General features: G+C 41.9%; 1 protein-coding gene across 1 annotated transcript; it reads right to left on the minus strand.

Moving 5' to 3' along the window:
* Positions 1-2,210: 2,210 nt before the first annotated feature.
* LOC119487417 (ras association domain-containing protein 8) lies at positions 2,211-18,745 on the minus strand. The gene is given in 10 exon segments (XM_037768287.1): positions 2,211-3,454; positions 7,020-7,164; positions 7,627-7,824; positions 8,039-8,590; positions 8,592-8,684; positions 8,686-8,757; positions 8,759-8,802; positions 8,805-8,846; positions 12,083-12,285; positions 18,695-18,745. Coding segments are annotated over 9 exon segments (1,371 nt in total). The 5' UTR covers positions 12,186-12,285; positions 18,695-18,745; the 3' UTR covers positions 2,211-3,332.
* Between the last annotated feature and the right edge of the window lie 5,242 nt (positions 18,746-23,987).

The following is a 23,987-nucleotide window of genomic DNA, read 5'->3' on the forward strand; positions in this document are numbered from 1 at the left end:
TTATAAATACTGTTAAACTATCAAAACACTCAATATACGAAGAAATACACACAGCCCGTATTCAGAAATTGTGCGTTTGAAACAAGCCGGTTTGTCCATTTGTGATGTCACAAATATACAATACATAGATTATTACACGGTTTTAAACATAAACATTCTAAATGTGTCCCAATTTATTTCCTGTAGCAGTGTATGTGAATAACATCAGCTGACAGGAAGTAAACATGGACCCAAGCTGTTTCCTAGCAACGCAATTCTGTTGCCACTCTGTTGAAATGCACTAAAACGGAGCGTTTCAGACAGAGGGTGAATACAGGTATATTCAGACAGACAGAATGAGGAAAATAAAGTGTTTTTTGAACATTACAGCATGTAAACATGTTCTAGTAGAAACACAAAATACAAGTATGAACCTGAAAATGAGCACGATGTGGGATCTTTAAGTTGCTGCTCCCAGTGATGCAACAAGTTTCCCATTTCCTTTTAAACTTTACTTAAAGGTTACAATAAGTCAGTATCTTCATTGACCAGCGAGAGCAATTTTGAACATTTAAGCAGAAAGCATCTTTGCTTTTATTTGACCAGATCCTCTAATAAACCTCTAATGAAGCAAAGTTAATGCATGAATATGGATTTTATTCTTCTGTGAGGGAAAAACATTCATCTCCCTTAATTCTTTCCTCATCCAGAGTTGTGTCCATGTTTCTACCATTACTGAGGAAATGTCTCCATCTGCTGGCGGAGAAACAAGTAGAGCACATACTGTATACAATACAGTACAAACTCCTCCTCATTTTACATCCAGACACGAGCACCAGGCGTGACACGTTTCATTTTTGTCAGATTGTTTATTGAATCATGCAATCCCATGTCATAATCAGCAGCCAGTTACAGCCATACATCTGTCAACACTTTGCAGTATATTAAGGCAAGGAAACAAATCAAAACAAGGTTATGTACAAGTCGACATCTTATACAGTTCTCTAGAACATTGAACGGTTGTAAACAGTGACCACAGCTACGGCTCATCCCCCCCGGGTGGAAAATGCACACAAGTGGTTTCTTAAAGGGAAAATCCGCCCCAACATATAGACGATCATAGATAACCTTAAACCTATACGAATTTTAAAACCGGCATCTGCTTCAGCTGAGGAGCGGAGAGGCAAACTGTAGTGATGATGTATTCTGTTGTAGATACTGAACGTTGCAGGGTGGATCACATATTCCTGGGTGACTACAGTGTGTGTGTGTTGCATGATGAAATAAATCAGATTAAATGTGAATGCATTTTATTATTATCATGGTGACGATAATACAGTAGCAGAGTGGAAAGCACTATCAATAATGTTCTTTCCATTGACATTTTCTACAGAATACTGACAGATAAAACATAATTATAGTTTCCTCTTTGATGCTGTGCTATTGCCGTTTCTCTCTGTGCAGCCACTAACACATCTGGCAACATCTGATCTAAACTGACTACGATCGTTGCTTCGACGTCTCTACTAAAGCTTTACTCTACTTTATTTGATTACACCAACTGTGGGATGAATATAAGGCACTTTGATGTGATTAGCAGCTGAACTACAACCTAAGAGGGGCTTCATACCTTGGCTATTCAGACTCTAAACACACACATACTATACATCTCTTATCACTCACACACACTCTCACATACACTGTAGCTGCAGCTATCCGTTGTATTATTACATGCCACCGTTTTTAGATTTAAACTAAGTCAGAGGTCAGCAACCTGCGTCTCTTCAGTTCCTCTCTAGAGGCTCCCTGTGGATTTATAAAAATGGAAATGAATAACTGTTTTTTGTTTCCACTTCCATTTTTATTTATCATTGTTGTAGGTCTATGGTACGACGGTACGATGCTACGACGGAGTATTAGGGCCACACTGAGGAAAAAAATAAATCTGAGATTTAGAGAATAAAGTCATAATATTATAAAGTAGTAATTTTATGCGTTGTTTTCTTTTTTTCTTGTAAAGTTATGACTTTATTTTCGGAACATTACGACTTTTTTCTCGTAATATGACTTTATTCCCGTTAAATACAACTTTTTCTCGTAAAGTTATGACTTTATTCTCGTTATATTACGCCTTTTTTTCTCGTAATATTCTGACTTTATTCTGTAAATATCAGATGTTTTTTCCCTCAATGTGGCCCTGATACTCCGTAGTACATTTGCACTTTGGCCCTCACTGCATTAGACTTATATACTATATACTTAGACTATAAACTGTGTTACCTTCATCACAATGATCAAATGTTTTGCGGCTCCAGACAGATTTGTTTTAGATAGTAAAGGTTTGCTGACCCCTGCACTAAGTGTTTTACTGCACTGTGGGTGCTCTGCACATCCACATATGGCTATATTAACAACACAATCATGCAACAAGACCTACTAATCTTTGGCCACCAACAATCCTTACGGGAAAACCAAGCATAATACATTTGGCAAAAATATACGGTGTAGTCGTCTTACCAACAACAATCAGCTTAAGAGGGTAGTTTAGTTAACACTGTTTCATTATGCAGATATTACTGCGGGAATGAGGGCACTGCATTTCTGTAACTGTGAACGCACCCGCTTTGTAATAAAATATAATAATTCACTAAATAAAGCTGAAAAGTAAGAAAACATATTTACAGTAAGCCATAATTTTGGTGCATACAGACAGCAACATTCTTCAGTAACAAAACTATTAACCATTTGTGCATAGTTTAAACATGAACAGACAGTCAGAGCTACGGGAGTCAATTCTGATATGCAAAAACTATAGATAGATTGTAGACAGGTTTACTATAGATATGAGTGGATCCTTCATTACTTATTTAAGAACCAGTCATTACGCTGAACACATTCACTGCAGAAAATACATAGGATTTTAGAGATATAGGTCATAAATTCACATTCCAAGATTCTCAAGAATGCTGTTGAAAAAGGCAAGAGTTTTCAATCATGATGCTAGTGAGAAAACAATACAAATCATTCAGCAGGTACTAAAGTGAGAGTAAAAGTACACGAAGTGGATATGTTTATAAAGGAAGTCCACAACAGCCTGATGTTGGGAAAGTCTTAATATGTTCAGATGCTGCTGCTCCTCTTTCCACCTCTTCCATTTCAACATCAACATTGTTGCTATTTCACTATTTCAGTCTTCACACTCGAGGCTGCCTTCAGGTAACTGAGACAACAGTGCATAGTAGTAGTGTGCTACTGAGGTATCCCGTACAAAGATATCCACTTACAAGTGTGTTCTGGAGTGAAGTGGTGCTCTGGAAGGGAGACATGACACGTTCCCTCCGAGCAGAGCCGTCTCACACGTAGATCCCCTCTGGGTTCAGGCCAGAAGTGAGAGGGCTGTGGAGCACCCGCAGGTGGCCGGACAGCGGGTGCGACGACACGGGACGCTTCAGGGAGCCAGACAGGGGAACTAAATCTGAGAATTTAAAACACATTAAAGAGAGGAAATTAGAAACATAACCGAACTTAAACGTCTATTTCAAAAGTTTGGTGCTGAAAATAGTTTGTCAGATTGTATCATTGTTCAAAATGTAATTTAAATTCATAGTAAATATCTTTTTGTGATCAATTCTTTCTTATTGAGAAGGTATAGAGAACATCTGTTACACATCATTGATTTGACCCCTTTACATGTCCCCTCCCCCCATACACAGGTACATATACAATACTATCATTCCAGGTCTAATGCAAACGAATATGTCGCCCCCCAACTCTTAAATCAATGTCGGTCACGCTATGTCTTATCTTTAACTAAATTGTAAGCCGCATCCCATCCCCCGCTCTGAGGGTCTTACAGCTGGCCCCGTGCATTCGGGCCACGGACCCCCCCATCGAGATCATTTCTGATGACGAGTTAGCCCACTGTTGTCTAGTCAAAGAATGTGTGCTGGTTGCCATCTTAAGGCCAACATTTTCTTGGCTGCAGTGAGACCAGCCCATAAAATGCGTTTCTGTTGCAAAGACAAATTCAGAGAGGAGTCATCAGTTAAGAGAAGCAAAGTAGGCGAAAGTGGAATCCTAACTTCAAGAAAGTCACTTAAGGTGAGAGATATATGTTTCTAGAAGTGAAACACATCGTGTCATCTCCAGTACATATTCATGAATGAACCCAGAACCAATCAATTCATAATAAATATCAATAAAACAACAACAACAACAAAGCCCAGTGGATGCTACATGGTAGCTCTGCTGAGACACCACCAGGGAGCGGTACCGAGCCGTGCAGAGAATCAGCCCCATGCAGTGGATTTATTTTACACAAAAAGGAGCTGCTGATGTGACACACGTGAACTGGAAGGTTACTAGAAGGACACGAACACTCAGTTCATTACTTTTTATAATTGAAATCCATCACGGTTAATTTGAATAAAGAGACCTCTACTGCTCTGAGCGAAGCAGCGACGCAGTGATGAAGTACATATCATACAATCAGAACAATATCTGGGCTCTGTGGAGAGGGGAGATATTCCAGTTCAGATTGTGTTGTCGGTGTAAACTGTTAATGTTACTGCGACCACTTGTTTCTCCATGTTTCACACACAGCCATGCACTTCATTCAGGGGTAGACTACATTGAACTTTTATTGTTTTCTCAAATTCAAGTGCAACATGAAATCCAATATGCAGCATTTACACACATCATTAACATGAGTTTTTAAGGCAGAGGGCATGTGGAATACTAAATTATTCATAGGCGCGGTGGGAGGTTTAATGTTTATGTTTGTACATTTGCATTTATATATTCATTTCTGTGCTTGCAGGCTTATTTTTATAAGTTTGTACATTTCGGCTTTATGCCTATAAATGTTGTTTTTGCTTGCCAGCTCTTTGCTTCCAAGCTTAATTTTCCAAACTGGTGGTTACTGTACGTCCCTGGTTACAACCCATAATGCACTGCTCTAGTCTCATCTCCAACTTGCTCCTGAAAAGTCAATCTTAATTACTATTTGTCACTAATTACGTTGTTGGTAGTGTAGAGCTTTTAATAAGCAGCTGTGGACGGCCTTCGTGGCATTGTGACGGCTCTCCCGTTATTCAGAGCTCTTAGTTTCTGTGTCAGCTCTCTGCTCGTCTCCTGTAGGATGACAGAGCTTCGGTCCAACGAGCCCGTCACAGAAAGTGCTGAGCATGTGATAGAGTGACAGCGTGATAGAGGGATAAAGGGGTGAATGAATGACGCCAGGTCTGCCGGTATCCAGGCAGCTGTTGGCATGGAGACTATAATTGCCACTGAAGTGGGTAAAAACTAATACTGCTCTCTCCGCTACCCCCCCTCCCCATTTTCTCCATTACAATCTCTCTCACATGCACACACTCACACACACACTCACACTTGAACACTAAGATGAGTCATTTTCTCTCAGCAGGCTGTCATGAAATGAGGTAGGAAAATAAAAAAGTGGCTTGATGGAACAGAATGAGTATTAATGCAACTCAAAGACAAGCTGCACTTCATGCACTTTAATAACAATAAGTCACGCGTGGCCTGTGTGAATGGCAACCAAATAGCAGCATTTATCCTCAGACAGCGTGCACTTTGGCATACAATTACACTGGAATTCCCTCCTCGGGTCGGACCAGTTCAGATCAGTTAGACTTAACTGACCCGTATGTCACAGACTACATTACATTACACTGGATCTACGAGGTCAGTTTCCTGCTCGTCATTTAAAGGGAAGATTTGCAGATTTTCCACCTCATCTTTATCAATCTGAGTTAGAGGATATAGTGTGAAAAACACCTGCAGTTCTTGTTCAGTCAATGTTCACTGTGTCTCTGGGAGCTGCAAAATCTGTTCAATATTTCCTTTAGTGACATTTTCTTGAGTTCATTTTGTTTATTTACCAAAAGATTAGATTAGATTTCCTTTATTGTCATTGTACAGGTACAACAAAATAGAGTTTGCAACTCCCTGTCACTTAACCGATGCATTAAAAGACGTCTGTAAATATGAATATAGGGTACTGTACAAGCGACAGCTAGAAGGTTTGTGACCAGTGTCATGTCGTATCTGCAAACTGTCTTAAAGGGCAGTAAAGTAAGTAGACAATCTAAAACAATATAAAAGACAATGATTATAATAACAACAATAGAATGGGGAGAGCAAAGCCGCTGCGTTTGGACGCACCACCATGTTGCCAAAAGAGAGCTTGAGTAATGTAGCAAACCTCGCCGCTCGTGGTGTAGGCTCAGCCGGCATGGCTCCGCAGCAGGAGAGATCAGCTCTCTCGGTCAGTATAGCACTCCAACGGGAATTTATTTCTTCATTTACCATCAGAACTGACTGAGCATCCACAGAAAAGGTGGCACATTTTTCCTTTAAAAAGGTGCAAAATTCCATATCCAGAGCATTCATATCGCAGCAAGCAACTATTAGAGGAGTAATGTCTACCTGAGCAGAGAATGAAATCTCTCTCCCTCTGTGTGTGTTGTAATCAGAGCTTCTCGGTGCCAGGTCGGCCATGCGTGCCATGGTGCGCTCATACGGTGCTCATACGGTGCTCATATGGTGCTCATATGGTGCATCACGGAAGCGTAGCACCTACCCTCCGGTCCCCCCCCCCAGGTTAACACTGTTAGCTCCGTCAGCCCCGTTGCCGTTGTTTGCACTGTTAGCGCCGTTAGCACCGTTAGCACCGTTAGCACCGTTAGCACCGTTAGCACTGTTAGCTGCGAGCCGACGGCTCACTTTTCGCCATGTTGAGAGCCGTGTGGAGGCAACAGATATGCTCTGAATTCTGTATAGAGAAGCTTTAAGACCATATATATATATATATATATACATAACGCAGTAATGTAACCTGAACATTCATGCCGATAAAGCTTATTTGAATATTTGAATATCCATAACACTATATGTGAATGTACTCTTGTATGTGAAGCATGTCCTGAAGCATGAGTTAAATCTTTAACTCCAAAAGGATATTCTACTCTAGAGAACAGACATCCAGCCATATAATGTTGATAAGAAGATGCTATTACCTATACTGTGACTGCTGGAGGTACTGTCATCGTCGCTGGGTTCAGCCGGCAGCACGGTGACCTTGGTGCCGGTCTGCTTGATGAACTGCTGCAGGTTAACCTGCCTCAGCTCCTTGGTCAGCTGTTCCAGCTCGTGCTGCATGTCCTTCAAAAGACACAGCATGAGAAGAGTGACTCTTGAGGAAACACGAGAGCATTAACAGCGTATGAGACTTCTGTTTTAGTATTTTGATGTCCAAACATGAGCAATATTCCTTTAAATCTTAAAGTCCTTTGTCTCAGTTAAACTGACATGAGAGGGATTCACTGTCAGTTTATCAGATGTCCCACAGCTCTCTCTGTAGCCTCAGAAGGCTATATATAACTTTTATTATACTCCCCGAGACCTGTAAACACACTTTGAAGTGTAAAAAACATCAACAAAAAAGCTGTCAGGGATTCAGCATGATGGCGAGGGACGATTCAGGTTGACAGATGCTTGAATGCGTTCTCACTGATGGATGGTCTCCCTCATCACTACATCACCCTGCACGGATATTCTGTTAAAGAAAACTAAAAAACTCATAGCAATGAAAAGGAAGTACTCGGATGCAGGCGTATGTCTCACCTGCAGTTTCTTGCTGCTTTGTCCAAGTGACCTGTCCACAGCTCTGCAGCTGCTCTCCAGCTGGACAGCCTGTCTCTCGTGGGCTTTCAGCTCTGCTTTGACCCGGAGCACCTGAGACCGAGCCTCGGCCTCACTGACCCACTGGGTCTCCTGCCGCTCCCTCTGCAGCCGCTCCTCTTCCAGACCTGCCTCGACACCCTGATGGGGCAAAGAGACAAACAGACTATAGCACATACTACTATATACCAACATCACTAGAATGATCGGTACTAGATGAACAACTATGATGACTAGGAACCGACTAGCGGATTGATATTCTTTGATTCTTTGATTCTGTCTTTCCCCAGAAGCTGCTACTAAAATACACATTTTTTCAATTCAATATCCCGAAAATCTCCCAAACATAGCACACCTGTACCATTGCCAGCTTTTCTTCCATCTCCACTTCACAGCCCTGCAGGCGTCCTCTGAGCTCCTGCAGTCTTTCCTCCAGCTGCCTCTCACTCTCTAGCTCAATCTGCAGCTCAGTGGCCCAAAACTCCTCCTCCTCCATCTCCACGTCGTTCTTCCTCAGATGCTTCTCCAGCCTCAGGATCTCCTCTATCAGCCCTCCTCCTCCTCCACCCGGGTCACCGATGCACCCTCCACCTCGCCCCCCTCGGCCTTCGGCCCAGGCCTGGAGCTCAGCCTCGTAGGCCTCCAGCTTTTTCTCCAGCACGTTGAGAGTCTCTCTCTGTATACCGACCAGTCTGACCAGATCTTCCATGCGACAGGCCCACAGGCCGGGCGATGCCGTCCCGATGGCCGGTCCTCCGACATGGTGGTGATTCCCGCCGTTTCCCAGGAGGAGTCTTCGTTTAGGCTCAGCCTCGCCGACTCGGCCTCCGCTCAGTATCTCCCTGAGGCCTCTGGGTGCACCGGTGAACGTCAGAGACTTGCGGCGCGGTTCAGCGCGGCGGAGGGAGGCGATCGTTGGGATGACGGAGCTTGGCGAGGGGAGGGGGCTCTGCCGATGCAGCCCCGCGTTCAGGCCCCCTGAGAGGGGGTCCTTCTGATGGGGGGTCGTTCAGTCAGGGAGGGGCCCGTGCGATGCAGGATTAGCTGGACGTCACCAGCATACTGACCCCAAGGTGTTCAGAGAAGCCACGGGGCTCTCATGAGGGGCTAGGTGGCGCCGGTGTCCCGCCATTTTTCTACCAGAGTGTATCTCCCAGTGCGACCTGTAAAAAACACAGAAGAACAACCCAACACCTTCAATAACACATAAACTGAATAGATTCTAAGCTGGTAGATGGTTACGACAAATTGCAAGGATGTATTTAAAACTGCTTTAAGCAATTCTGACCACTAAAGATTTAAAAACAAACTGACAGAAACACAACCATGATATCCTGTCATCTTATACGAACTGTTGAGGTGTGTTAGCAAACACTTGTTGCACATCTACACATCAACATTATCATCCCGTTGGAGTCATGTTTCTGGCCACCTAATAATCAGAGTGTTTCTGAAAACGACACACAGTGACTTACATGGACCGTGGTATTGTAACTTCTTCCACGTATAAATCCATTGCTGGTCGGTGTCCTATGCGCGCTCGCGTGTGTTTTCCGTTGTTCAGACTCAGACTCCAACACAAACTACAGTGAAGCACCAAAAACCTCCTTGGTTGTATCTGGTGAAGCCCGTCCTGTTAAACAGTGTTGGCCGCGGTCGGAGGAACGCGGGGAGGACCGTAGCTTTGGTCTCCAGGACCGGAGTCCTCCTCTGCTGCCTGCCTCACTCACACACACGCTCGTTCTCACATCTTTCGCTCTACTCTCACGTGCATGCTGCTCACGCCACACTGCAGAAGAGTTAGTTTAGCTCTGAGAATATCTAGTGAATGTCCAGTGGACGTTTGTGCAGAAATAACTGCTGCAGCTCCTCCAGACCAACCGAGGTTTCCCGTGTCTTGTGAAGTGACGGGGCTCCGCAGAGAGAAACGTTATCGTCTACGACCAAAACTCCGGCGTCTCCCCCGTTCCCTCCGGCCGCGGTCGGGAGGCTGAGGCGGGAAAAGCCAACACTAGGATCAGCATTGTGATTCATGGAGGAGACCTTTCGTCTGGTCAGCTACATTTACTGCCAAGCAGCTGAAATATAGAGTGCTATTGTGCTTTTAGCTGACGTGTGTCTCCTCACTCTGTTGAGTGATGCTCCTTCATGTCCTATGTAGGCGAGCACAAGCGCCAGCAACAGGACGCTGACTTTCAATGACTTAACGACACAAGTGTCGCTGTTAACAAGACATTTCTGATCTTACATAGAGCTCCCTTTAATAAGTGAGATGAGAGGCTTAAGTCTGAACCATACAGCAAAAACGAAGGCTGGAAATCAGAGCGATCGGCTAAAAGAGGCTAAAAGAGGAAAAGCTGCAGCGTTGGGTGTTTCTGAGTGATTCATCACTGCGAGCAACCCGTTCACGTTACACATGATTCAATGTTTATAAGAAATAAATTGCTTAATGCTGTTCAGGAGAAAACCTAGACACAACTACTTATAGTAGTGTGTAAACAGAAACACTTGTAAAATGCCAAAGTTACTAAATCAATATTGATGTCTGATCACTTAACATGGTCTATATGTTTTTAATAGCAAAAAAAAAAGGCGGCAGAGGAGGGGGCTCCGAAGTGCTGCTTTCTCAGTTTGGCAGGAGACGGAGGGATGAGTCAGACTTTCCCTCGTCCTACCCTGCGCTTTGTGGGAAGTGATGTCAATACAGTCTGCTCAAGTGCCCCCCATGTCCTGGAGGAGCCATATGGGAAAGTGGGGGGGTGCTTAGATTCCACGAAAGTACCAATAAAGCCTCTCTGACTATTACCCACTGTATCCCAGCAGGAGCTTAACAGTAGGCAGGAGACTCAAATACTTGTTTACTTCAGAAGGACTTCTTTTCAAGTTAACAAAAGGCAATGTTTTGAGAGTTTTCTACTCAGATTACAGCGGTGGGTTGATGGATACGGAAACAATACCCCTGATGAAAAGGCTTCGACTGCTTTTGGCAACTTCCAATTGTGTTGAAGTGTGAAGAAAAACTGTTAAAGGGTTAACCCAGAATACAATGAAAGTGATGTTAACTAACAAAGAGCTTGAAGTATTACTGTGACATGGGAGAGAGATTAGCACTTTGTCACTCTTGTCGACAATAGCAAACATGGACGATTATCCAGTCAGATCAACCAGTAACTAACACACAGAGGGTTAGAGCTCCGCGCTGGTTTACAGTATGCATGACAGCCGGATTGTCTGGACCACTTTTCTATCAAATGTGTGAGGTGCTGTCCAGAGCCAACCGTGGATTTAGCTGTCATTACGTGTTTAGGCTGCACATATACTTTGTTTTGGTCATTATGGTTATTGGTTTTCACTTTATCTACCTGTTCCGCTGGGACCTGCAGAATTAGAACAAAGAGAGTGAGCAAGGCTCCCACATTTTCTGTTGACCGTCACCTACCTTAGTTATTAGTTATTAGTACAGTTTATTGTTGTGATTCCTTTAATTTAATAAACAGCATAACACGCATCTAGACAAAGTATGGATTTGTTTAATGCATCACAGTACAGAGCCTAGTACTCAGCCTCTTATGCCGGGATCAGACTACAAAATATCAGCCCACCAAAACCTCTTGGTTGTATCTAGTGAAGCCCGTCTGTTAAACAGTGTTGGCCGCGTCGTGAGGACGCGGGGGAGACCGTACTTTGGTCTCCAGGACGGAGTCTCTGCTGTACTCTGCTCCTTCTGCTCCTCTGCTGCCTTCACTCACACACCGCGCTCCTTCTCTCTCTCTCCACCTCTCACGTGCATGCTGCTCACTCCACACTGCAGAAGAGTTAGTTTAGCTCTGAGAATATCTAGTGAATGTTCAGTGGACGTTTGTGCAGAAATAAACTGCTGCAGCTCCTCCAGACCAACAGAGGGTTTCCCGTGTCTTGTGAAGTGACGGGGCTCCGCAGAGAGAAACGTTATCGTCTCCGACCAAAACTCCGGCGTCTCCCCCGTTCCCTCCGGCCGCGGTCGGGAGGCTGAGGCGGGAAAAGCCAACACTAGGATCAGCATTGATTCATGGAGAGACCCTTGGTCTGGTCAGCTAACATTACTGCCAAGCAGCTGAAATATAGAGTGATATTGTGCTTTAGCTGACGTGTGTCTCCTCACTGTGTTGAGCGATGCTCCTTCATGTTTATGTAGAGCGAGCACAAGCGCCAGCAACAGGACGCTGACTTTAGTTGACTTAACGGCCACAGGTGAAGCTGTTAACAAGACATTTCTGATTCTTACAAACAGTCCCTTTAATGGACACAGCCCAATTCATAATAACTGAATCCATGAGGACGTCAAAAATACAACTCAGCAAAAAGTTCTGCCTGTATCTCATGTGTGCTTGTGTGTTGTTTTACAGTAGAAAGTATCTACCTATGGCCTGTGCCAGAGCGATCACCACTTCTTGGCAGGTGGTCGCCTCGGTGACCCCGCAGACGACCCTCTGATACTCCATCCACCCAGACCTGAGCTCCATGTTGGTGTCAGAAGCGATGAGGCCGGTCGTGGTGTGTTGTCCTCGACATTATTTGAAGGCCCAGTGGTGCCGGGCAGCTGAAGCCCCTCTGGCTGCTTCACTGAGGGGAGGAAACACAGGCCAGGGGAAAACCGGAAGCGGTTAGTCAGGATGTGCTCCAAGGTCACAGTTCTAATATTCAGACGCCTTAAAGGAGAAGTCTTAACAGACACAGATATGCTAACGGTTTACCTGTGCTAACACAAGAAGTCAAATAAGCAGAAGATATCTAGTCCGTTGAGAATGGACCCGTAGAGCCAGGCGTGCCGGGACCAGCTGGCCAGAACGCTGTTGTTTAGTTCTTCTCTATGAATAGGTACATTATCTGTTGGGGGGTGGCAGGAAGAGTCTGCCAGCAGACATTCCCAAGGCCAGTTCCTGCTTTTGTACGAGAGAATTACAGCGAAGACGGAGCAGGAAGACTGACTCAGAGACACGGAGAGGACAGAGACAGAGAATGAAACACTGAGAAGGCATGAAAATGTAATTAAAGAGGAAAAGGGAGAGGCAGATGAATCAGAACACGAGGGAGGAGAGCAGGGTTTAGTTTTAATGTTTCAACCGTTCTGTAACACATAGTAATATAGTTATGTCCTTTATTCCCACACCGAGTCATTAGAACAGGACTGGACTGATAGCTGATGCATTTTTAAAGATTCATATGTTAAAAAATGTGTTTGATAAATAGTAGACATAACACAGTAGATGAAATACCCATCGGGGGAGGGAGGGGGGGGATCCTTCAAAACGTTCTTCAAGGACAGTTTGCCGGGACAAGAATGAATGGCATCTCCCGAGATCTGTATCGCTCTCCGTGGATCTACCTTCACTGCACCTACACTAGCGAGTCAAAAGGTCCTTTTGTTCGCCGTCCCCCAACAATTACACCTCCCCCCCCCCCCGAGCCCACGCAGCTCCTAACCACGTTCACAAAGTCATCCACACCAGCCTGTCCTACACACCACCACACCTTCTCTAAACATGGTAAAGACATTAGGAAGTGCTGAGAAGGTAACATTTGAGATGGAGCTGCCAACTAATGATTATTTTCATTATTGATTATTGTAGTGTTTTTTTTCCAGTTGATTGATTCATTGTTTACTTTATAAAAAGGTCAAACATTTCCCATTACTAGTTCCCAAGGTGACATCGCCAAATTGCTTGTTTTGCTTGACCAAACCCCAAAGCGGTTACATATAACAGAGAGGAAACCTTTGAGAAAGCGAAAATAGGCAAATGTTTGGCACTTTTGCTTTGTTAAAATGACTACAATCATAAATAGGATTAATAGAGTATTAAAATTGTTTTTAAATTAACAGATTAAAGCTGCAGTAGGCAGTATATTTTTGGCATCATTGGGCATAAATCCCATAATAACCTTTCAGCATATTGTGATTCAAGTGTTCTGAGAGAAAACTAGACTTCGCTCCTCCTCATGGCTCTGTTTACAGACTTTAGAACATCTAGCCCGTGACGGGAGACTTTGACCAATCACAGGTAATTTCAGAGAGAGAGCGTTACTATTGGCTGCGCTCCGGTCATGTGACCGGAACTTGGCGTTCCTTCACCAGTTTTCACAATGGCGGCGGAGTCACAAACTTCTCACCTTACAGCTAGACCGTGCCTTACAAGATGATTATGAACACGTGAGGAGAGAAATAGGCATTAACGTAACATAATATTGATTCATATTTGATCAGCGCTGCCTAGTTTCACACCGTTGGGTCGGAGTTCAGAGTGATTGACAGCCGGCTCTCATAGACATCAGCTGGACAGCAGACCTCAGATCAGCTCTTACTGCTTGTTTTCCTCCGGTCTGTGAAATCTTGCAGATGCCGTTAGGAGCACCGGAGGACACTGGAGGACACCGGAGGACACCGGTCACCGTTTCATGCACTACTGTCACGATATAGCAACTGTTTTTATAACATAACTTTTTTAAATCATATTTGCTTCAATCTCGCCTACGTCAGCTTTAATTGTTTACTTTATAAAAAGGTCAAACATTTCCCATTATAAGTTCCCAAGGTGACATCGCCAAATTGCTCGTTTTGCCTGACCAAAACCCAAAGCATTACATATAACAGAGGAGGAAACATTTAAGAAAGTGAAAATAGCAAATGTTTTGGCACTTTTGCTTTGTTAAATGACGAGATGATATGATAGGATTATAGAGTATTAAAATGTTTTTAAATTAACGGATTAAGTCGACACTCAGGTAGTTCTAAAGACATTTAGGGACTCAGATCCAATCGTGCGTTTGTATTAATCCAAGACATTCAGTCTGTGCACTTGTACGTACGGGAGTGTCACCTTTTGTCTCTGAGGCCTGGACTCTTATCACTCTATTCTTGGCGTATTCACAGCTGTTGGAAAGTGCTTTTGTCCTTCATTCAGACTGACCTTAAATGGCATTAAAGGGCTGAAGGATGGAGAAGGAACAGGAAAGTAGTTCACACACTGCGAGAGTTTTCTGCAGTTGACCCAAAACACTGTCACCATTTTTGCTTAACCCCTTTTTTTTGCAGAGGGATGTGGAAACAGTAATGGAGGAGTGAATGAGTGGGTCTTGATGCAAAGCAGGCATAGAGGATCAGCCAGGGAGAAGGTTTGGATACGCTGGAGGGGGAAGTGCCTAAAAAATACTACCCTAACCCTACAGTATGACAACACCTGCGTCAGAAGGATTTACAGGGGACCACTGTATGGAATACTGTATATTGCATCGGCATTAACATTAGTCAAAATATTCTGTTCAACTGTTCAAACATACCAGAAACATTTCATGCAGTAAAGACCAACAAACTGGCTGATTCAAAGCCTCTTCCTTGCACAAGCTCAACAAGACTCAGCGGGGCATTTCTAAATGTCACTTGCTCTGGTCCAGATTCGTAACATTTATATTCAATAACATTAACTCAGAAAGCCCGACTGGCGATACAGGCACAGCGGTGTGGGGCAGAGTGCCATCCTGAGCTCTGCATGCTCCATTCCTCTGGCCCGTCAAAGCCCCGGCCTGGGGAGATGCCCGCTCCCTGATTTGTGCAGCTCATCTTATGCCAGAGGGGCATTTCACGAGACGGACGAGGGGCTTAAATTCCTGTGAATTCTATTTAAGCTCAGTCGAGAGATGATCAACTGCAGCTAAACATCAATTTGTTTCGGCCTCGTATCGGTTCGGTAGTGTTGACTCCAAGATGTATTCCTATCGGGGGCAGTGAGGTGTGTGTGAGCAGCACCGAGCAGCCTGTCCGCCCCGGCTGCTGGAGACAATTGTCCAGGCCTACAGGAGCACACAGAGCTGGCAGGAAGAGGGGCTTCAACTGGCTGCTGGTGTAAACAACCTACCATATGCTCCTGTGGGTGCTCCATCACGACCAACACACTGCTGTAGCATGCACTGTGTAAGAAATACTGTAGGCGTCTCTACTGTAGGAGCTTTAGATTTACAGTCTATCAAGCATCACAGAGTGGCCTGAGTATCGTGCAGTTTGGCAATTTGCTGAACAAGGGGCTATCAGAGGAAAACAACACGGGCGCATGAAAACAAAACCAAGACTGAGCTGGACTCAGGAGGAAGCCTGCAGGGCAGCAACTCAACCTAGTTGAGGAAAATGATCTCACAGGAAAACACCAACGTTCCAAGTACTACCTCCACGAATCAACACCGTTGCATGCTGGTTCCTATCCAACTTCCATTGTTCACTAAGGCATTGTAAGTTTGTGGCTAATTAAGACTAGTAACCTATTTATTATAGATGGTTTGTGACATGTAAAACTCCCCCACGCTGCTGTTAATTAAAGACATGGGATACTTCTTGCAGACTGAAGCGACAGCAGGCTGTTCTAGTACTTAAACCTCCTTGCCTATTGCTAACCAAACTTTAATTAAAATTGCACTCCCTGTAGAGCAAACATGTAATTACTAACGATTTATACGTTGCTGTAATTGGTAACAGATCTGTTGTGAAAGAGATCTCGGTGAGCCGCCAAAGAGACAGACGCTGGTTTATTGTGGAGGCGCTGGTGGAGAATCGGTTGGAACTAACTGGAGAAATTGCTTTCCTCGCTTTCAGTTCCTCCAGATTGTCATCAAGTGCTACAGCCCGGTATAATCCCTGGGCCTAAACACATCGAGGGTGGCAACAGTAGAACATGATAGGACCCCTGTGGTTAAAGTTAAAGGTCTTACAGTGGGAACCAGATAAAGAAGCTCCTCATCATCATCATCAGTATGCCAGCATCCTCTGCAAATGTAACATTACAGAGCTGGGCAAAGACTGTCGCCAGAGATGGGCCTTGATCCTGTAGAGTGGAAACTGATAACATCCAGGGGCATGCATTCCTGGGCTGTGAGAATGCAACGGGCCGTGACTAAGAGACAAGAAAGCTCTGTGATCTTGATGGCTATGCAACAGGCCACAGAGCTATGCAACGACAATTCAACAAAAAACTGTATCCAATCTGTTTAAACTGGATAATCATTAAAAGATCCGCTAACGTGAGTGTGTTTGCATCATTTGGAATAGTTTAAATCCTTTAAGTTGACGTATCTGAAAAACAAATAAAACGTGTAGCAAAGTTATAGAAGTTATTCTTTTTTATTCTTTTCTAAAAGTCTCTGCTGAGCACAATATCAGCCTCCTCTCAGTTAATTCAGTGTCTCAGTCGCATTAGTCTGACAAGACCTAACGCCTGCAATATAGATGACTGTTAATTAATAAGCAATTAAAGGTGACACCAGTTAATCACAGGCTAAAAGGCAGTTGCAACATTTATTAGCAGAAAGGAATGGATTTTGTTCAGCACTGTTTGGTGTGTAAGGTGTGTAAAGCTTGTTACAGTGTGTTGTGGTAGCCCAACTACCTAAAGCACCAAAGTAACCCCAAAATATACATCAGCTCTTTCTCACAATTTTAGTTCCACCCTCCAATTTTTCATTTCCAATCTGAAGATCAGTGTGTTTGGGATAAACCCTGGGCCAGTCACGCTACAGGCAACACCCTCAGCTCCTGAGAGCTCCCCAGTGGCCCCTGGCCCCGGAGCAAGCCGACCTCTCTCTCTCTCTGCCTGGCTGATATTAAACTATTAGGCGCTGGAGCGGCCCCCCCCCCCCATTTGGGAGGTCAGTGCTGGCAGGATCCCGAACATCTGGACGGCACGTTCGGCCAGCAATAATGCCGCCTTTGTTCCCTTGCCATATTCACTGCTCACTAGCCAGCTTTGAAGAGCCAGAGCAGGGCAGGCAGGCAGGCAGCAGGCTCCTGCACCGGGACCAGGACCAGAGGCTCAGTGGGGCAACAAGAGGCCTCAAGCCAAGGTTTACATGTTACAGCGGTTTGCACAACATCATCTGGTGCTGAATCACACACTGTGGCATGTAAGCATTTATAGAAGTGAAATGGTTTTAGGACATCCACACACACAAACAGTGGCAGAACTTATTTATTTTCCCAGTCTGTAGGTGGTTCTCTGCAGCCTGGTCTTCATGGTCTTCTGTGTAATTATCAGATGCAGCAGGGACCACTGGATTACATGATTCTATTTGTAGACTCAAACAGTCCTCTAAGATCACAAAGTAGAAGACTGTGAAGACATGAAAACATTGGCTGGAGTGCAACAACTCCACAGGTTGGTTCTGCTACACCTGATGGTGGTTTGTAAGTCTGTCTGGGGACTGGAGATAGAAGAAGTGATTTTAATATCTAGTTATGATTACTGATGTGAAAGATCAGAAGATGCTGAACCTGATGAGAGGCAACTGTGAAAAAGACAAAGCAACATTTCTAAGTGAATGTTCTAGGCCTGCTAAGATAATAAAGTGTGAATCAGTCAAAGACACCTAAACATGCTTTTAATTGATCTTGTTCCTCACACAAACAGATAAAGAGCCCATTAAACAGCAGTATTAGTTTGATATCTCTGCATTTAACACCTTGAAAGACTCAACACATTAGCATCTCTGATCAGTACTCTGCTGCAGCTCTGCTTCAGACTGCTGCTGTGGACTGGGACTGTGAGGCTGGAGGAGAGAAATGGCGATCCTGGTCTGTAGAGGAGCTCAGAGAGAGTAGAGACCAACTCTTCTACTACAGAACTGTTTCCGTTATCTGAGCAGCAGCAGCAGAACAACCAGCAGCAGGCTGAGCTGCAGCACATCCTGCTATCACAGTCCGCTATGTTCATCATGATCTGCTTACCTTTAGAAATAGAGGATCAACTCTCTGTCCGGAGAGAAGTTTAGAGGAGGACAAACAGGTAAAAGCGTCTCCAGGAAATCACTTCCAGCGAACTGCGACAAAAGTCTCGTTTAGCTTCCGGACAAAAGAGCAGAATAAAAAGGCTCCTCAAACACAGTTAATGACGTTTTGGTTCCTACGACCGAAAGTTCTCCCCTCTCTCTCTCTCTCTCTCTCTCTCTCTCTCTCTCTGTGTGTGTGTGTGTGTGTGCTAGTCTTTTGCAGTCTCACCAGTAAGCTGCGGAAAATGCCCCTCTCTCTCTCTCCCCTCTCTCTCTCTCCCCTCTCTCTCTCTCCCCTCCTCTCCTTCTCTCCTCCTCTCCCCCGTTTCATTCCTCCTGCTGGTAAATACATCGCATTGGAGAACTGGGACACCGCAAGGCATTGTGGACTGTTTAAAGCTGCAATACACTCTGAGGGGAGGAGGAGGAGGAGGAGGAGGAGGAGGAAGGCTATCTACAGACCAACTTTTACACTTCCAGCAGGACATCTACACAGCAAGATGAGACTCTCTTCTGTCCATAAGATCCTGACATAATAACCCCCATCTAAAATACTCAGATAACAGTGGCTGCTGGCTGCTGATTACTGGCTTCCACAGCACTGATGCTATTTGTATTAAAGGTCCCACATCAGCTCATTTTCAGGTTCATACTTGTATCTTGTGTTTCTACTAGAACATGTTTACATGCTGTAAAGTTAAAAAAAAACTTTACTTTCCTCATACTGTCTGTCTGAATATACCTGTATTCACCCTCTGTCTGAAACGCTCCGTTTTAGTGCATTTCAACGGAATTGCGTTGCTAGGCAACAGTTTGGGTCCATGTTTACTTCCTGTCAGCTGATGTTATTTACATCCACTGCAACCAGGAAATAAACCGGGACACATTTAGAATGTTTATGTTTAAAACCGTGTAATGGGTCTATATATATTTTATATTTGTGACATCATAAATGGACAGAAATCCTAACGGCTTGTTTCAAACACACAATTACTGAATACGGGCTCTGTGTGTATTTCTCCGTATAGTGAGTGTTTTGATAGTTTAACAGTATTTATAAAGCACTTAAACCTGCTTTATAACATAAAAGACATGAAAATCTCCCTTTTTGCAATATGGAACCTTTTAAAGGTCCCACATCGTATTAACTTGTATTTTGTGTTTCTACTAGAACATGTTTACATGCTGTAATGTTAAAAAAAACTTTATTTTCCTCATACTGTGTGCCTGAATATACCTGTATTCACCCTCTGTCTGAAACGCTCCGTTTTAGTGCATTTCAACGGAATGGCAAAGGAATTGCGTTGCTAGGCAACAGCTTGGGTCCATGTTTACTTCCCGTCAGCTGATGTTATTTACATCCACTGCAACAGGAAATAAACCGGGACACATTTAGAATGTTCAAAACCGTGTAATGGTTTATATATATTGTATATTTGTGACATCACATATGGAAAGAAATCCTAACAACGGCTTGTTTCAAACGCACAATTACTGAATACTGGCTGTGTGTGTGTTTCTCCGTATATTGAGCATTTTGATAGTTTAACAGTATTTATAAAGCACTTAAACCTGCTTTATAATATAAAAGACATGAAAATCTCACTTTTTACAATATGGGACTTTAATTTTGTTAATATTTGTTATTGTTTGTGTAGTTTACATTGCGTACACACTCACCTGAATACTTGACTGCTGGAAACTGTATCTTTCGTTCATATTATATATAAATATATAACACCATCATTAGTATTACTATTGTTATTGTTGTATTAACCAAAACTACACCTTATATTTTTATAATTAGAATAATTATAATACTAATTATAATAATAATAATTAATCTTATTATTATTATTATTATTATTATTATTATTAATAATAATAATAATAATAATAATAATAATAATAATAATATATCTTCTTATTATGTCTTCTCACAGCATTTCTTACATCTTCTTGTATTATCATGTTATACAGCTATACCACTATTAAGAGATAAGATATTCCTTTATTATTTTTTATTTTATTTTACTTTATTCTATTTGATTTTATCTCTTTTTAAGGTGTATTGGTGTTGGGACGTGTTGTTTAAGCTACTGGATGCCTAAAGTTCCTTCGGGATCAATAAAGTGTCTATCTATCTATCTATCTATCTATCTATCTATCTATCTATCTCTCTAATAAATGAACAGTAGTGGTTATGTGTGAGGAAAGCAGGGTCAGTCCTGTTGTCAAAACTCTAATACATCATCAAATTGATAGACTTAAAGCTGCAGTAGGCAGTATATTTTTGGCATCATTGGGCAAAAATCCCATAATAACCTTTCAGCATATTGTAATTCAAGTGTTCTGAGAGGAACCAGACTTCTGCTCCTCCTCATGGCTCTGTTTTCAGGCTTTAGAAAGTCTAGCCCGTGACGGGAGACTTTGACCAATCACAGGTCATTTCAGAGAGAGAGAGCGTTCCTATTGGCTGTGCTCTGGTCATGTGCACTACAAGATGATTCTGAGAACATCTGAGGAGAGAAATAGGCATTAAGGTAACAGAATATTGATTCATATTTGATCAGCGCTGCCTAGTTTGACCGTTTGGTCGGAGTTCGCGAGTGATTGACAGCTGCTCAGAGACGGCAAGGCTCCAGCTCGGTCTGTGAAATCTTGCAGATGCCATTAGGAGCACCGGAGGACACAGAGGCACATGATTATTTTTTCAGATTACCTGTCTCATGCACTACTGTCAGGTTATAATGTCCGTTTTATAAAATAACTTTGTTTTTAATCATATTCGCTCCATTTCTACCCGCTGCAGCTTTAACAACATACACTATATTCAACTAGAGCAGCTGATGGACTTTTGACAATGGGACCATGCATCAACGGAGACTTACTGCCCTCTTGTGACAGAACAGACTTTCCTGTTGTAGAAAAAAAATGTCAGCTGGAACTGTCATATCTCTAAATATGGTCTTTTATCAGCTGTCTGGTTAACCAGTGGTGTAATCAGCAGGTTTAAGTGCTCTCAGAGAGTCTGGCTAAAGACGACAGGTCAGGATAACAGTTTTATTCTCTGAACATGAAATCTCTTCTAAAGCTGGAAATATGAGATTCAATTCACAGAGGGGCCATTTTATATAAGTGAAATAACCACTTTCATAACTATCATTTTAAGCTTTCTCACTCTCAAAACGTTGGCGTTATAGACCATTATCACATCAGACATTTTAACTAGCAGGAAATCATATAGCGTTAATGATGACTCTTTAGCGTACAGCCATTCCTGTGAGTCGTCATGCCTAAAATTAAATTATCGTTATCAGGTACGCCTGTGATTTTCCTGCTATGACATGTCAAAATGTCTGCTGTAAAAAAAAGTTGCTGCTGTTAAATAAATTATTTTTTATGTATAAATACCATCGGTCAAAGGAAATTGTGTAAATTATACACTATAGTGTTTTTTAGTGATTTTATACAGACTTCTAAGGCAGGTTGTTTTGTGTTTAATCTATAGACTGACTGCTTGCATTGAAGTAATATGTGTAATATGTGTATTATATCTAACCTACAGAAGGAACAGGCCCACCAGTGGGGAAACAACTCCCATTATTATTTTATTTTTTTCCAATACTATATTTATTGTTTTTTTGTTCATTTTGAAACAATAGAACAAACATTCACAAACGTCCCCAATAATAACATTCTCAGTACAAAGAAACTTAACCAACCTAATATTAAGATAAAATAAAGCCAGTATGGATACAGGAAAAACCATATTATATACAAAAAATAGATAAATAGAATAAAAAGAATATACACAAGTAAAAAAAATAAAAATAAAAAAATAAATAAAATAGAATAAAATAAAATAAAAAACTATTTATATATACATATATACTGTATACATATATACATACATACATATATACGCACGCAGTATGTATACATATACATATAATCATTAAAAAAATCAGTGTACAATTCAGTCAACATCCTATTCTATCTCCCTATTCACAACCAAATCCCATTATTTTTTAAACTAAATTCAGATTTGCAGACTATAACCGACAGTAAATTATATGTAATATAACTCTGTGTGTTCATATAGTGATATAAATATAGATTTAATGATTAATGACATTGTCATATAGTTGTAGATATAATTAAATCTTGTTCAAGTGACCTTTCTTTCATTTATGGTACATTCTATTTCACAATTTCTCCCAGTTGGATAGTTTAATCCTTAACAATGCTTTATATGCTATTTTGTTTTTTAATTTATTTATTGTTTTTGTTTTACATGCAACTACAACTAAATACAATGGTGCAAATGCACAGTGCATTTATTCTATCTGAGATGTAAATATGTAAATTGTAAATGTAAAATTCCAGTCTTAAAACTGGTACAGTTATCATCTCTGCACACAACAGGTGCTCATTTAATATCTTTGATAAATTCGTTATAGCTTAATTTGTAGGTTTCTCCGAATTGTAAATGATGCGGGATCACAATATTAATAATAATAACAACTTTATTTTGATTAAAGTTTAAAGTATTAAAGTTAAAGTAAACTTTTTTTCTAAATGTTATGTATTAAAAAAATATATTAAAAAATTGGCCTTCACTTCTTTTTAACATCTCAAACCTATTTGTGGTCTCCATAGAAGCTGTACAGCTTGGAGAACTGCCAGACAAAGTCAATAGTGACCTCTAGTGTGTCTGCTGTATGGAGTAACAACTTTTAGTATTTTATGCTCTTTTGTGCCCCTTGAATTTCCTGTAGCCTATTATTTATACGGGCCATTAGATTTCATGGATAGTGTTTAATATTAATCTTAATTAATCTTGCACATGTTGAATTTTGCACAGCTACATTTGCAAATTTACCACCTCAATTATTTTTTTTATTGAAGAACAAAACACTGTAACTTGCACACTTTGCTAATGTATGTAGTGTGTTATTGCACACTTTGCTAATGTATGTAGTGTTATTGCACACTTGCTAATGTATAGAGTGTTATTGCACACTTTGCTAATGTGTACGTATATAGTATTATTGCATAGTTTGCTAATGTATATAGTGTGTTATTGCACACTTTGCTAATGTATAGAGCGTTATTGCACTTTGCTAATGTATACATATATAGTATTATTGCACAGTTTGCTAATGTATATAGTGTGTTATTGCACACTTTGCTAATGTATATAGAGGATAATTCTATGTTTATAATTTAGATTTTTTATGCTAGTTGTAGTTGTCAGGTATATTTATAGTGTATTCCAATATTCTTTATATTTGTATTCTTTGGATATATGTCTTTAGTGTTGACATTTACATTTTATGTACTGTTCCTATCTATCTATCTATCTATCTATCTATCTATCTAATCTAATCTAATCTAATGTTTTGAGGTCTGCGTTTTTGTTACGAACCTCTCATGTTGTTTATGCGCATAAAGTGCGCAGGAGGCAGCCTAGTGAACACTTTGGAAAACTGACAAGGGATTGCCAAATCATTTCCCTG

This window comes from Sebastes umbrosus, chromosome 4 (genome assembly GCF_015220745.1).
Source record: "Sebastes umbrosus isolate fSebUmb1 chromosome 4, fSebUmb1.pri, whole genome shotgun sequence".
In the NCBI taxonomy this organism is placed as follows: domain Eukaryota; kingdom Metazoa; phylum Chordata; class Actinopteri; order Perciformes; family Sebastidae; genus Sebastes; species Sebastes umbrosus.